Source organism: Artibeus jamaicensis, unplaced genomic scaffold (genome assembly GCF_021234435.1).
Source record: "Artibeus jamaicensis isolate MK-2021 breed Jamaican fruit bat unplaced genomic scaffold, CSHL_Jam_final contig_2259, whole genome shotgun sequence".
NCBI classification, from domain to species: Eukaryota; Metazoa; Chordata; class Mammalia; order Chiroptera; family Phyllostomidae; genus Artibeus; species Artibeus jamaicensis.
Window position 1 is genome coordinate 7,380,444 of NW_026521468.1, and position 11,394 is coordinate 7,391,837.

An 11,394-nucleotide genomic window follows, 5' to 3' on the forward strand; every position below is an offset into this window, starting at 1 on the left:
TTATGACACGACTGGGTTCTTTGCTAATGAATAGGATAAAATCTTCAACACTCGTCCACATGCGCACCTAAATGAGAACCATGACTTCACCTTTTCTGAGAGTGATCTGTGACTAGGGGTTGGAAGAATGAGTTTTGATCTAACTTCTAGGGCTTACAGACCTCGTGACCTTCGGGAGAACCTCGTCTGAAAACGGAAACTGGTGAGGGCTGAAGAGGTCTTAGAACAAGCTCAGCAGTACCCTGGGCTGAGACTCCGCCCCGCCACGCCCCCTCCGTCCCACTCCACGACGCCCCGCCCCTCCCCACGGCCCCGCCCCCCGATACAAAGTCCGGGCTGCGAGTGCACTGTCCCACACCGCCAGCTCCCCCACGGCCTGGGCCCAGTAGGAACCAGGCGTCCGCGCCGCGCCGTCTCATTGGCTGGTTGCAAGCGGTCCCCAGGACTGCGATTGGCTGTCGGGCGGCCGGCGGCGTCATGGAGGCGCCTGGGGCTCAGCGTGATCCCCGGCGTGAGCCTCGGCCTCGGCGTGAGCCCCGGTCCCGGGAGCCTGCGATCAGCGAGGAGCTTCGGAAAGGGCGGCGGCGGAAGAGGAGGTGTGCGGGGGCGGGGAAGGCGAGCCTGGTGGCCCTGTTTTGCCGGGACCGGAGGGCGGGTAGGGAGGCGAGGGTGCAAGACTGGGCCCCGCACCCCACACCACACCGCCTGTCCGCCGCAGTCGCCGCCTCAGCAGCCAGCCCTCCACGAGAGAGACCGCCCTGTGCAGCAGCAGGCGCCCACAGGGTCTCGGAACCCAGGCGTGACCCCCGAGGCAGCCGGACCCTCAGCGGTCTCCTCTGTGCAATGACTTGTAAAGCCAGCCTCCCCGGGCGCGGGTCTAGGCAGAGAATCCTAGTGTGGCAGTTGAAATCGGGGTGGCCGGTGCCACTAGGATTGTTGATACGGGGATGCGCACGCCGGGCTGGGAGAGGTGGTCCGGGGAGCGGGGACTGTGACCTGGATCTCTGGGGAGGAAGGGGTGGTGCCCAGAGTGGAGGCTGTGACCTGGATCTCTGGGGAGGGAGGGAGATTTCCGTGGGTGGAGAGGGAGACCGGGTGTTCTAGTTTGAGGGACTGGCACAGAGGTCCCTCAAAGGGCAAAGGCACCAAGACCTGAAACACGTGAGATGGTGGCCGTTCCCCGTTGGGGCATTCGCTTACCTGGGCTGTAAGGCGTGAGTGCGAAGGTGGCCGCCTTCTGGAAACAGCACCTGCAGCTTTGATTTTAAACCCCACGAAGTGAGACGGGTGGGTGTTTCAGATGCGACAGCGGTGGAAAGCCAGTGGTCACTGGCTGGTGGGCACGAGGAGGTCTGTGCCCTGAAACTGGAAAAGGAGCCATGTGGGCTGGTGGCATTTCCACAGGAATCTGTCCGCTGGGGGCCCGGAGCCCCGGAAGGTCCGGCTCCGTGTTCTGGCACAGCAGACCCTGGAGGGGGAGCTCCGCCCACAGAAACGGAAAGTGGAAGTGGGGTGTCCACAGACCATCCACTTCTGCTAACAGACAGGTGGCTTTGGGGGGGGGGGTTAGAGACTTGCACCTCTGCAGCCTGGGGCCAGTGAATGGCAGCTTCTTACTGCTGCTCTAAAAATAATAGCCATCACTTTTAAAAATGAAAGCGGTTTAATTTTTTATCCAGCTTTTCCCAACTTAACATCCCAAAGGCATTCTTTTTCCTAAAGGGACCCTCCACGACAGCCCCGTGTTGTGCCCACAGCCACCCTCCCCTGGGGAGTCAGGGCTCCGCAGAACACACCAGGGAAGCGAGGGCGGGGCAGGGAGGGCGCCCCTGCTCTCTTAGGCCCTTAAACTGCCTGGTTCTTTGCGTCGGGCTGCTCCTGGGCTACACCAAAGCCAGTGAGGTGTAGATCAGGTCTCTCCGGGGCAATGTTTGGGTGGCTGTTTTAGAGGCCTCAGTGTTCGTCCCCAGCGGGAGGGGTAGCAGCCATGTGACGGTCCAGGCAGAGGCCGAGCCTGTCGCTCGCACAAGCTGCCATGTGTACTTGGCCTGCCGCACATTCCCATGGTCTGCATTAAAAAGTGTAAGCCAGAGAATGTCTGCCTCCATATGTGTGGATGGGGCCTGGTCCATTTGCTTCCACCTGTTCTTTCTCTTTACCCTGTTCTTTAGAAAAAAAATTAAAACTCCCTCTTTGCTTAGAATCCAGGAGGAGCAAGAGGAAGCCATCTTTCATGAAGTAGTCAGTCTCACCCCGGATCCTTTGCCGGGTAAGAGGCCGAGGCGCTTGGCACTGTCCCGAGTTCACTCTGGGGGCTTCCTGGCTGCACTACCCACTTCCTGTCTCAAGTTCTCTCACAGCTATTGTTACAGCGTCATTCATTATCCCATACTTGTCGCCGCTTCCTTTTCTGACCAGTTAGATACTATGACAAGGACACCACCACTCCCGTCAGCTTTTACTTGTCCTCACTGGAGGAACTCTTGGCCTGGACACCCCAGGTGGAGGACGGCTTTAACGTGGCCACAGGCCCCGCCCAGTGTCGGCAGCCCCCCCTGAGCAGCCAGCGGCCCCGGACCTTGCTGTGCCATGACATGATGGGCGGGTACCTGGATGACAGGTGAGGACAAGGGGGACATCACCTGCTTTTATTTTGTGCTTGTTTTCCTTGGGTGGAGTGGGGGTGCCGCATGGCTGAAAGGGCCCTGGGTGCCTCATCTGGAAAATGAGGGGGTGAGCCCTGCCAGCTCTGAGACCCTCGGATTCCGCCTGCGCCTGAATCTGGAGGGTTCGTCAAAACACAGCAGCAGGCTCCAGAAACTCGGCTCTTCAATTTCCTGCTCCTTCTTCCTTACTGGAACTCTGATTGCACCTCAGCACGCCCGTCCCACTCCCCCGCCAGGGGCATTTCCCCCAGGGTTGCTGCTGAATCAGCTCACAGATCTCCGATGACCGGTGAACGCCCTTGGACACAGCAGCTGTAGGAAGGCTTGTGTCACATGGCTGATGAGATCTCCAAGCCCTACGTGCAGGGATGCTACCCTGCGGGAGTTGCGCACTCAGAGCACAGCCCGTTGCCCGGAGCCTGTGCAGGAGCCCTGCTCCTCTTTCTGCGGGTTCCTCTGGGCACCGGCTCCAACAGAGGGCCTGCCGGGCCAGGTGGACACATTGCCCTGGAGACTGAGCCTCCCGGTGACAGCACGGTGGTGCAGCCTGCCTCTTGCCCCAGTATCTGTGTGGCGCCTGGCGTATGCAGGCATTTGGTTGGTGTGGATGGACGGGATGTGGAGGTCACCATGGCTTCTTGCTGCTTCACGGGCCCTGACCTGGCTGTGTTTCTCCATCAGGTTCGTTCAGGGCTCCGCGGCCCCGAGTGCCTATGTCTTCTACCACTGGCAGTACATTGACATCTTTGTGTACTTCAGCCACCACATGGTCACCGTCCCCCCGGTGGGCTGGACCAATGCCGCGCACAGGCACGGGGTCTGCGTGCTGGGTAAGGGCCAAGGGTGTGTCTCTGGCCCAGCCAGACTCCTGAGTGTACCTGTCAGGTGACTCAGCAATGACAGGGCTGGGCTCCGCTTCCAGTGAGCGTTACCTGGGAGCCGCCTTGGTAGGTTAGGACGGGTGAAGGCAGCCCTGCCCTGGAAAGGACAGTGACTGTCTTCAGCTTTGTGGGCCACGTGTCGCTGCTGAGCTGCTGATAAGACAGCAGCCTCCATAGGCAACAGGGAAGCAAGCCAGCAACGGCCGTGTTGCAGGACAGTCACGTTGACACAAAGGGGTGGTGGCCGACCCCTCCAGCCTTCGCCTGCACCCGGCCCTCCGCTGGCCCCTGTGCTGCCTGCAGCTGGGCCCTGCCCCAGGGGTCTGACTCACAGCCGGTCACAGGGATGCAGCTGGCGATGCTGGTCGGAGCGGGGAGCCCACGCCGGACCTCGCCGCTGTCCCTCCCTCAGGCACTTTCATCACCGAGTGGAAGCCAGGCGGACAGCAGTGCGAAGCCTTCCTGGCCGGAGATGACCACGCGTACCAGGCAGTAGCGGACCAGCTGGTCCTGATGGCCCAGTTTTTGCACTTCGATGGCTGGCTGGTCAACATTGAGAACACTCTGAGTGTGAGCACGGCCTTTCTTGTGGTGCTAGTCATGCCCAGGCCCTGCCACTGTGGGCTGTCCCTCCACTGTGTCCTTGTCCTCCTCGCCCGCACCCTGGCCCGCTTCCTGTGGCGGCAACTGGAGCTGCCCCTCGCTGCCCGGGCAGAGCCGGCTCCTGTCTGCGTCGCTAGGGGATGGAAGCTTCCCCAGCGCTGTGTCCGGAAACAGCATGGCTGAGCTCTGCCTCTGGCTCCTTCCTCCTCCTCTGTGTTGCTTGGCTTGGGCGGCCTGTGGGGCTTCCTCTCAAGACACCTTCCCTTCTCGTGGCGAGTGATCTTTTCCTGACCACTGCGTCTGTGCCCTTCCAGCTTTAGAAAGGGCATCTGGCTGGAACTTGCCTCAGTGGCCGTGGTCGAGGGGCTTCCAGGGCCCCGGCTGTTTTGGTGGGATCGGGTGTCCTGTCCGCCCGCCAGGCACCCCTGGGCCTCACCGAGGGTCCCGTCTCTGTGTCTGTCTGCAGCCAGCCGCCGTGGGGAACATGCCCCGGTTCCTTCGGTACCTGACCACTCAGCTACACCGGCAGGTCCCGGGCGGCCTGGTGCTCTGGTACGACAGCGTGGTGACCACCGGGCAGCTCAAATGGCAGGACGAGCTGAACGAACGCAACAGGTGAGCCCACAGGGCGGGCAGCGCCGCCTCCGCGGCTGCCCCGGGTGAGGGGCAGGCCCTCACGCGCCCTTGCCGCCCGCAGGGTCTTCTTCGATTCCTGCGACGGCATCTTCACCAACTACAACTGGGGGGAGGAGCACCTGGAGCGCATGCGGGGCCAGGCCGGGGAGCGCCTGGCCGACGTCTACGTGGGTGTGGACGTGTTCGCCCGGGGGAACGTCGTGGGGGGCCGCTTTGACACCAACAAGGTGGGCGGCGGCCTCGGCGCCTCCTGCGAGGCCCTGTTTGCTGTGGGTCTTGCGTTCCCGTGGCAGCTGGAGGGAAAGGCAGGCGGCAGTTACTCTTCCCAGGGTGGGGAAACCGAGGCACCAAGCGACATCGGTGACCCGAGGCCAAGCTGCTCCCTAACGTCCTGACTTGCACCCATTTCTTCGGTCAGGCGGTACTGTCTGTGGGGGTGCTAACACTTCCTTTTACTGGCAGCTCGGGCGAAGGACTGAAGTGAAGCGCCCCCCAGCGCAGGGGCCGCTGGTATGAAATCCAGTGAGGTTTCGCCAGAGGGGTCACGTGGGAGGCGACAAGAGACGGGGGCGGGGCACCGGCTATGTAGCGCCCACTTCTGGTCGTCTGTGGCACTACAGGGCACGAACTTGAAAGCTGAGTAGGGCTGGGCGGGAGAGGACAGCTCCAGCCCCTCCCTGGCCTCCCGAAGCGCCCAGCATCCCCGCCCGCTGTCTCCCCAGTCGCTGGAGCTGATCCGGAAGCACGGGCTCTCAGTGGCCCTGTTTGCGCCCGGCTGGGTGTACGAGTGTCTGGAGAAGGCGGACTTCTTCCAGAACCAGGACCGGTGAGTCCGGCTCCGCGCAGGGCTGCGCGGCGAGGGGTCTCGGGCGCCTCTGCAGGCCTTGCTGTCCAGGGACTGGGCAAGGCCGGACGCGGGGCCCCCCGACCTTGGCTGACCCCGGGGGAGGGTCCCAGACACCAGACCCTGCCTCGCGTCCAGGGCCCAGGGGCTGCAGTTGTTCTAGAAGGGGTGTGCACGAGCCCCTCGGCTGGGGGTGAGCCCTGGGCGACAGGTGTCCCCACCCTGGACTTCAGCTGCGGCTTCCACGTGTGTCTCTGCAGGTTCTGGAGTTTGCTGGCTCGCTATCTGCCCACGCACAGCATCTGCTCCTTGCCCTTCGTCACTTCCTTCTGCCTGGGCATGGGGACTCGCAGAGTCCGCTATGGGCAGGTGTGCGTGTCCCCACACCGGGCGACTGGGGCTGTGGGGCTCCTGACAGGGCCACATGGTGGTGAAGGGCTGCCCTTTCCCTCATCTTGGGGTCTTGGCTGGGAGAGGTGGCAGGGGCCTGAGTGTCTTTGAGGGGACCGTGGTGGTTCCGCTCCTCCTGTCAGGTCGTGCTCGCCTCCAACCCGGCGTTTGTTCTCCAGGAGGAGGCCGTGGGGCCCTGGTACCACCCAGGTGCCCAGAAACTCCAGCCCTTGTTTGGAGAGCACAGGCTGGAAGGGGACGGCCGGGGCTGGGTGAAGACTCAGGTCTGCTTGGCCGATGCCTGGAATGGGGGCAGCTCCCTGCTCATCCGGGGGGCGATCCCGCCCGAGGTCGGACACGTGGCTGTGAGGTGGGTGCGTGAGCGAGGAGGAGCCGGGTGGGAGGGTCCCAGCTCCCCCCATTGTCAGAGCCGACCCGGTAACCGGGTAGAGGGGCTCAGAGACCAGAGGAGGAAGGGACGGAACCGAGGCTCGGTATTGCTGTAAAGAGCACATAACACACTTCGCCAGGTGAACCGGTTTTGCGTGTACCTTGCACGCTGGTGTGCAAACATTTTCTAGCCCTCCGTCTCGCAGGCCCGGGGCACGGCCCTGTTGGGGGCCGCCCACATCCACTTTCCGTTTCTGTGGTTCTGACGAGGGCAGCTTCCTCGTGCGGGCAGGATTTCGGAACCGAGACTTTTGGCCACGAGGGGATCAGGCCTTGGGGGAAGGCCGTCCCCAGCGCGGGCAGGACCTGGGTGGGGTTAGCCACTGCTGCCTACGCACCTTTTCCTGGAGGGAGAGCGTGGCCGTGCAGCCCGGAGCCCCCCCGCTGCCTGGGGGTTTCTCTGCAGTTTCTGTGTGGCCTCATCACGGGACCTTCCTCCTCCAGGTTATTCTCCCTGCAGGTCCCCATGCCGCCCAAAATCTTCCTGTCCCTGGTGTATAAGCTGGAGGGGACAGCCAAGGTCAGCGTTGCTCTGGAGCTCACCACAGGGGACGTGGGCAGCTGTGACGTCGGCATCTCCATGTTGAATGGTAAGGGTCGGGTGTGGCTCCTGCCTGCCTCCTAGGCCTCCCCCTTCACGGGACACCTCGTGGAGGAAGAGTCTCGACCAGGGCCCAGGGTGTGCGGGGTGATCACTGAGGCCAAAACCTCTGCCCCATGGCCCCCTTGGGGAGAGCGCCTCCTGCCGGCCATGGCATTGACAGAGAGGACATCCCCCAGGTCAGGGAGAGGCCAGGAGGCCGAGGCGGTGGCCCTTCTCGGGCATCCGTCTGCATTCTCGCGCTCCTCTCCTCCACCCCGGTCTTCTTCCCCTGAGGCCTCCGCCTGCCCTGGCAGGTCACAGTGCCTGCGGCCACAGCGAGTCTTGCCCAGACCCTGGGCCCCGGCCCCCTGCTCCCTGCCCCGCTGTGGGTTGTCCTCTCCCTCAAGTCCTGTGTCTCCTCCCCCAGCAGAAACAAGCTCCAGGCACAGTCCCCGACCTCTCCGGGTGCCCCCCGCCAAGCTGGCCAGATGGACGACCCGCTGTGGCCAGCAGCTCCCCGGGGGCTGGGTCCAGCGGTGAGTCCCTGTTCTTTGCATGGAGCCCCCCAACAGGGACAGCCATAGTGTGGTGGGGGCTTGTGGAGTGAGGGATCCTCTGCTGAGAACCCCAGAACTGGAGGATTGGAAGGGGCCCGGACTGGCCACCCAAGTTGCAGGCAGCTCCCTGAAGCAAGCCCAGGACACCCCCTGGCGGCGGTCATGGGTGTGCCTCAGGTCCAGGGTCCCCACTGACTCCGGGGCCCATTCGGGGATGGGTCTGCCTTCCCGCTGTGGCTCCGGGCCCCCGAACGCCCAGCTCGGACGGCTCGACGCCACAACGGCCCCGTGACCGGCCTGTTTGCCTCCAGCTGCTATGAGCTGAGTCTGCGGGGCTGCCTCCTGAGGGACCTCTTCATGAGCTTTGCCCGGCTTCCGGGCAGCCAGGACGAGGAGAGCTTCGTCTGCCGCCTCGGAGAGATCCAGGTCAGGCGTCCACAGGACACCTCGTGGGGGCTCAGCTGCGGCGTCCGTCCTGTCTCCTCCGGCTCAGGGAGGGGGCGGGGGTGCCAGGGCGCCACCTTGACCCCCTGTGGGCTCCTTGCCGAGCCTCCTCTCTCCCGCCAGGTGGTGGACGCGTACAGCCTGCTGAGCCCTCTGCCCCGGGTGCAGGGCGTCTCCGTGTCTCGGACCTGCTGGCAGCGGGCGGCCCCTGAGGGGACGGGCCCACGGCCCGGGCTGCGGCTCAGCTGTACTCTGCACTGGTCTTACCCCCTGACCCACGTCCAGTGCTTTCGGATCCACTGTTGCCGAGGGACAGGAGGTGGCCCCTCTGGTGGGGGGCCACCGGGACCGGAGAAGCCCACGTTCCTGGGCCTGGCTTTTGTCAACCAGTACCGCGTGGTGGACCTGGTGGTGGCAGAGGCTGGGCCTGGCCAGGAGGGCCGAGTGGAGTTCCTGGTGGAGCCTGACCCCAGGGAGGGGTTCCTGGTGCCCCAGGCCGAGTGGGGCAGGGCGGCCGTGCTATACTCCTTGCCCAGCACCTGAGCGCACATTCAGGCCGGCTCCCCCACTCGGCAGAGGCCTGGGGCTCTGGGGTGCTGTGGCTTTTGGGGCGGGGGTCACTGGGTACAGGGGAGCCGAGGAGTCAGTTTGCTGGCCGATGATCCCCCGAGGTGCGTGGACCCCCCCCCCCCCGCCTCTGTCCAGTCCCTCTCTGTAGTACACAGTTCCCAGGGAGAGGTGAAAGGGTTTGGGGAAGTTGAGTCCAGAAAATTCCATAAAGGGCATTTCCTCGTAGGCTCATGCTGAGAATGGTGACCTTTCATTCCACAGATGGAACAGTTATAGGAACAAGTTTAAATGAGTGGGGAGGCTTCGGAGCAGCCCCAGGGACATTTCTGAGGGTGCAGGCTCCCAGCAGAGGCCTGGGTGGGGTGCAGGGGCTGGGGGCGGGGGCAGGGTGCTCCCTGGAGATGGTGCCCGGGGACCCGCCTGCTTCCCCTTCGCAGTGGGGTCCCAGAGCCGGGCTGGCAGGGGGTGGGCACCACCCTCCAGACCGCCTTGTGTTGCGCCCTGTTTACTGTCCCCTGGGCCGGGCCCACGTCCCGATGGGTCTCTCTGGGCTGGTGGCAATGGGTGGAGCTGGCATGGGTCCAGGCTTGGAGAGCAGCAGGCCCAGTAAGGCCTAGGGGCACCCCAGCGCCCCTCCCCGCTCTGGGGGGCTCCCTGGGTGGGCGCTTGCAGGCGCCTCCTGTGTGCCAGCAACAGCCTCTCCAATGGCAGCCCCTCCCCTCCTCCCAGCACCTTCCTCGCTCTCTCTGAGTGCTGGGGGTGGCTTCTCCAGCCACACTGCCCCCCTGGGGACAGCTGGGCCACTGCGGTGGCCCCCTGGGGAGCCACGCCCCTCAACCTGCTTCTTTCCAGTGCCTGGGGGGGGGGGGACAAAGGCCTTGCGTCCCTTGTTCTTGGGACCTCTCACCCAGGACTTCCAGGCTAGTGACCCCTATTGTCCTGGACTTCTGCTACAAGATGGTGGGTGGTGCTAGGGGCCAGGACACTGTGGTCACCTCCCAGCGGCCATGGGTCCCCGCTCTCGGTCGGTAGACTGGACTCTGTGCTGTAGTGAGGGGGAGAGGCCACCAGGTGGCAGTGCAGTTGCCGCTCCGCCAACGGGCTTTGGAACAAGTGGCGGGTAGGCTTGCAAGATCAGCCTTGGGGACGTACGTGGAGGGGCTTCCAGGGCGACACTGGCCTCCACCTCCGCCTTCCCTACCTTCCCAGGTGCCCACGCTCCTCTTCCACAGCGCAACACGGCAACCTCAGGTTCCACGTCTTTCCTAATCGGGAACGTTGACTTTTCACGCCCCGAGTGGGTGGCCCCGCCAGCTGGGGAGCAGGGAGAGCTCCAGCAGCCCGGGGAGCTGCCGCAGCGGCAGCCCGGCTTCTGGAGGCCCTGCCGGCCCTGCCGCGCTTCCAGCCTGCCCCTGGTCCTGACCCGTCCTGGGCTCCTGGCCTGTGGGCGTCGGCACGTGGGCCGGCCAAAGTGGGCAACACAGCTGGAACTTAATTCACGAAGGCCTCCCCCCTCCTCTTTAAATTGCTGGTTGCCCCGGATATTTTATGCAGAGGAGGGGAAATTTATAGTGGCAATTATTTTCTCATAGTCTAGTGAGCAAGCAATTAGAAGGGAGCTCGGCAGAGCAGGGCGTGGCAGAGGCAGGCCAACCTGCTCCCCGGGAGTGGGGTCCCCAGTCCCACTGCCAGTCAGGGCTCGTGTGCGGCGGAATTAATACGTCGGCATTTAAGCCCGTGTCCCCTCCGCCCCGCAGGTGTAATCGCTCTGAAATAAATTACCCGACCCTGTGAAAATAAACTGAAGTCTGAGGCTCTGTCCCAGCCCCGAGCCCAAGGCTTTTATGTTTTTAGTTCGCAGTCTGCTGCTTCCCCCCCTGCTTCTCCCCCTCTGGGGCGGTGGGATGGCGGACACGCTCCTCCATGCCAGCCCTGCAGGAACGGGGCTTCCCAGCGGCTGGAGCAGAGGGCTCGCCCCGAGGCAGCTCCTCAGATCACAGCTTGGGGGTCACACCTGTGGAGCTGGTGCTGCGGGCTGGGTGGTGCCCCCAGCACAGCGACAGCGGCCCCTGCTGCCACCTACTCCCAGGTCATCCGGCGCCGAGGCCAGGCAGGGCTGTGGGAGCACAGGCCCCGCTCAGGTTCCCCGGGCCAGGCTGGCCCAGGCAGGAGAGGATGGAGCGTTAGAATCTGTCCAGAGTCCCCTCTGGTGCCCTCCACCCTCTGTGCCCAGGGGGCTACCAAATCAGAGAGCTGTCCTGGTTTGAAGAAAGAAATCTTTATTAATAATCTTAATAATACTGTCGATTTGAATGGTCACACCTGGGAAGCATACAGAATGGTAAGAAAGGAAGGCAGAGCCAGGCTGCAGTCCTGGGGGGCCGGGGTGGGGCGGAGGGGCGGCGTGGGCGGGCTCTGTACACCGGACATAGAAAAGGAGACTCGCTTCGGGAGCTGATGCAGAGTACAAAGTGAGGTGTCGGCCTTTCCTGTCTGGGTTTCCGGAGACAGTGGTGCGCCACGTCGGGAACCTGGGTTTTTCTGGTATTTTTTGCTGCTGTCCAGACTGCGGCTACGGGCCTGGCCGGGGGCTTTCCCTGTTACCTGCGGCCGCAGCCCCTCCCCCAAGGCTGTCCTGCTCTCCGCACTCAGGCCTGGCCTCCAGACCCCCAGGCTCTGACTCCCAACCCCGAGGTGCAGGGGGGCACTGGACTGCCCCCCGGCTCCCTCCCTTGCAGGCCTGGGCTCTCTGCAGGGCAGCAGCAGGGAG

The 11,394-nt window shown here is 63.8% G+C and overlaps 1 protein-coding gene across 3 annotated transcripts; it reads left to right on the top strand.

Moving 5' to 3' along the window:
• Positions 1–369: 369 nt before the first annotated feature.
• ENGASE (endo-beta-N-acetylglucosaminidase) lies at positions 370–10,506 on the top strand. Of its 3 annotated transcripts, none has more exons than XM_037158002.2 (14): positions 370–596; positions 2,202–2,269; positions 2,419–2,620; positions 3,348–3,496; positions 3,960–4,117; positions 4,617–4,765; positions 4,848–5,013; positions 5,509–5,612; positions 5,891–5,999; positions 6,200–6,390; positions 6,915–7,060; positions 7,484–7,589; positions 7,922–8,036; positions 8,178–10,506. In XM_037158002.2, the coding sequence occupies exons 1-14, from the start codon at positions 478–480 to the stop codon at positions 8,595–8,597; spliced, it is 2,202 nt and encodes a 733-aa protein (XP_037013897.2). In that variant the 5' UTR covers positions 370–477; the 3' UTR covers positions 8,598–10,506. The 3 variants fall into 3 exon arrangements, with proteins under 3 accessions (XP_037013897.2, XP_037013895.2, XP_037013898.2); XM_037158000.2 differs by having other exon boundaries at positions 7,481–7,589; positions 8,178–10,505; XM_037158003.2 differs by lacking the exon at positions 370–596 and having other exon boundaries at positions 2,199–2,269; positions 2,423–2,620; positions 7,481–7,589.
• The last annotated feature ends 888 nt before the right edge of the window (positions 10,507–11,394 follow it).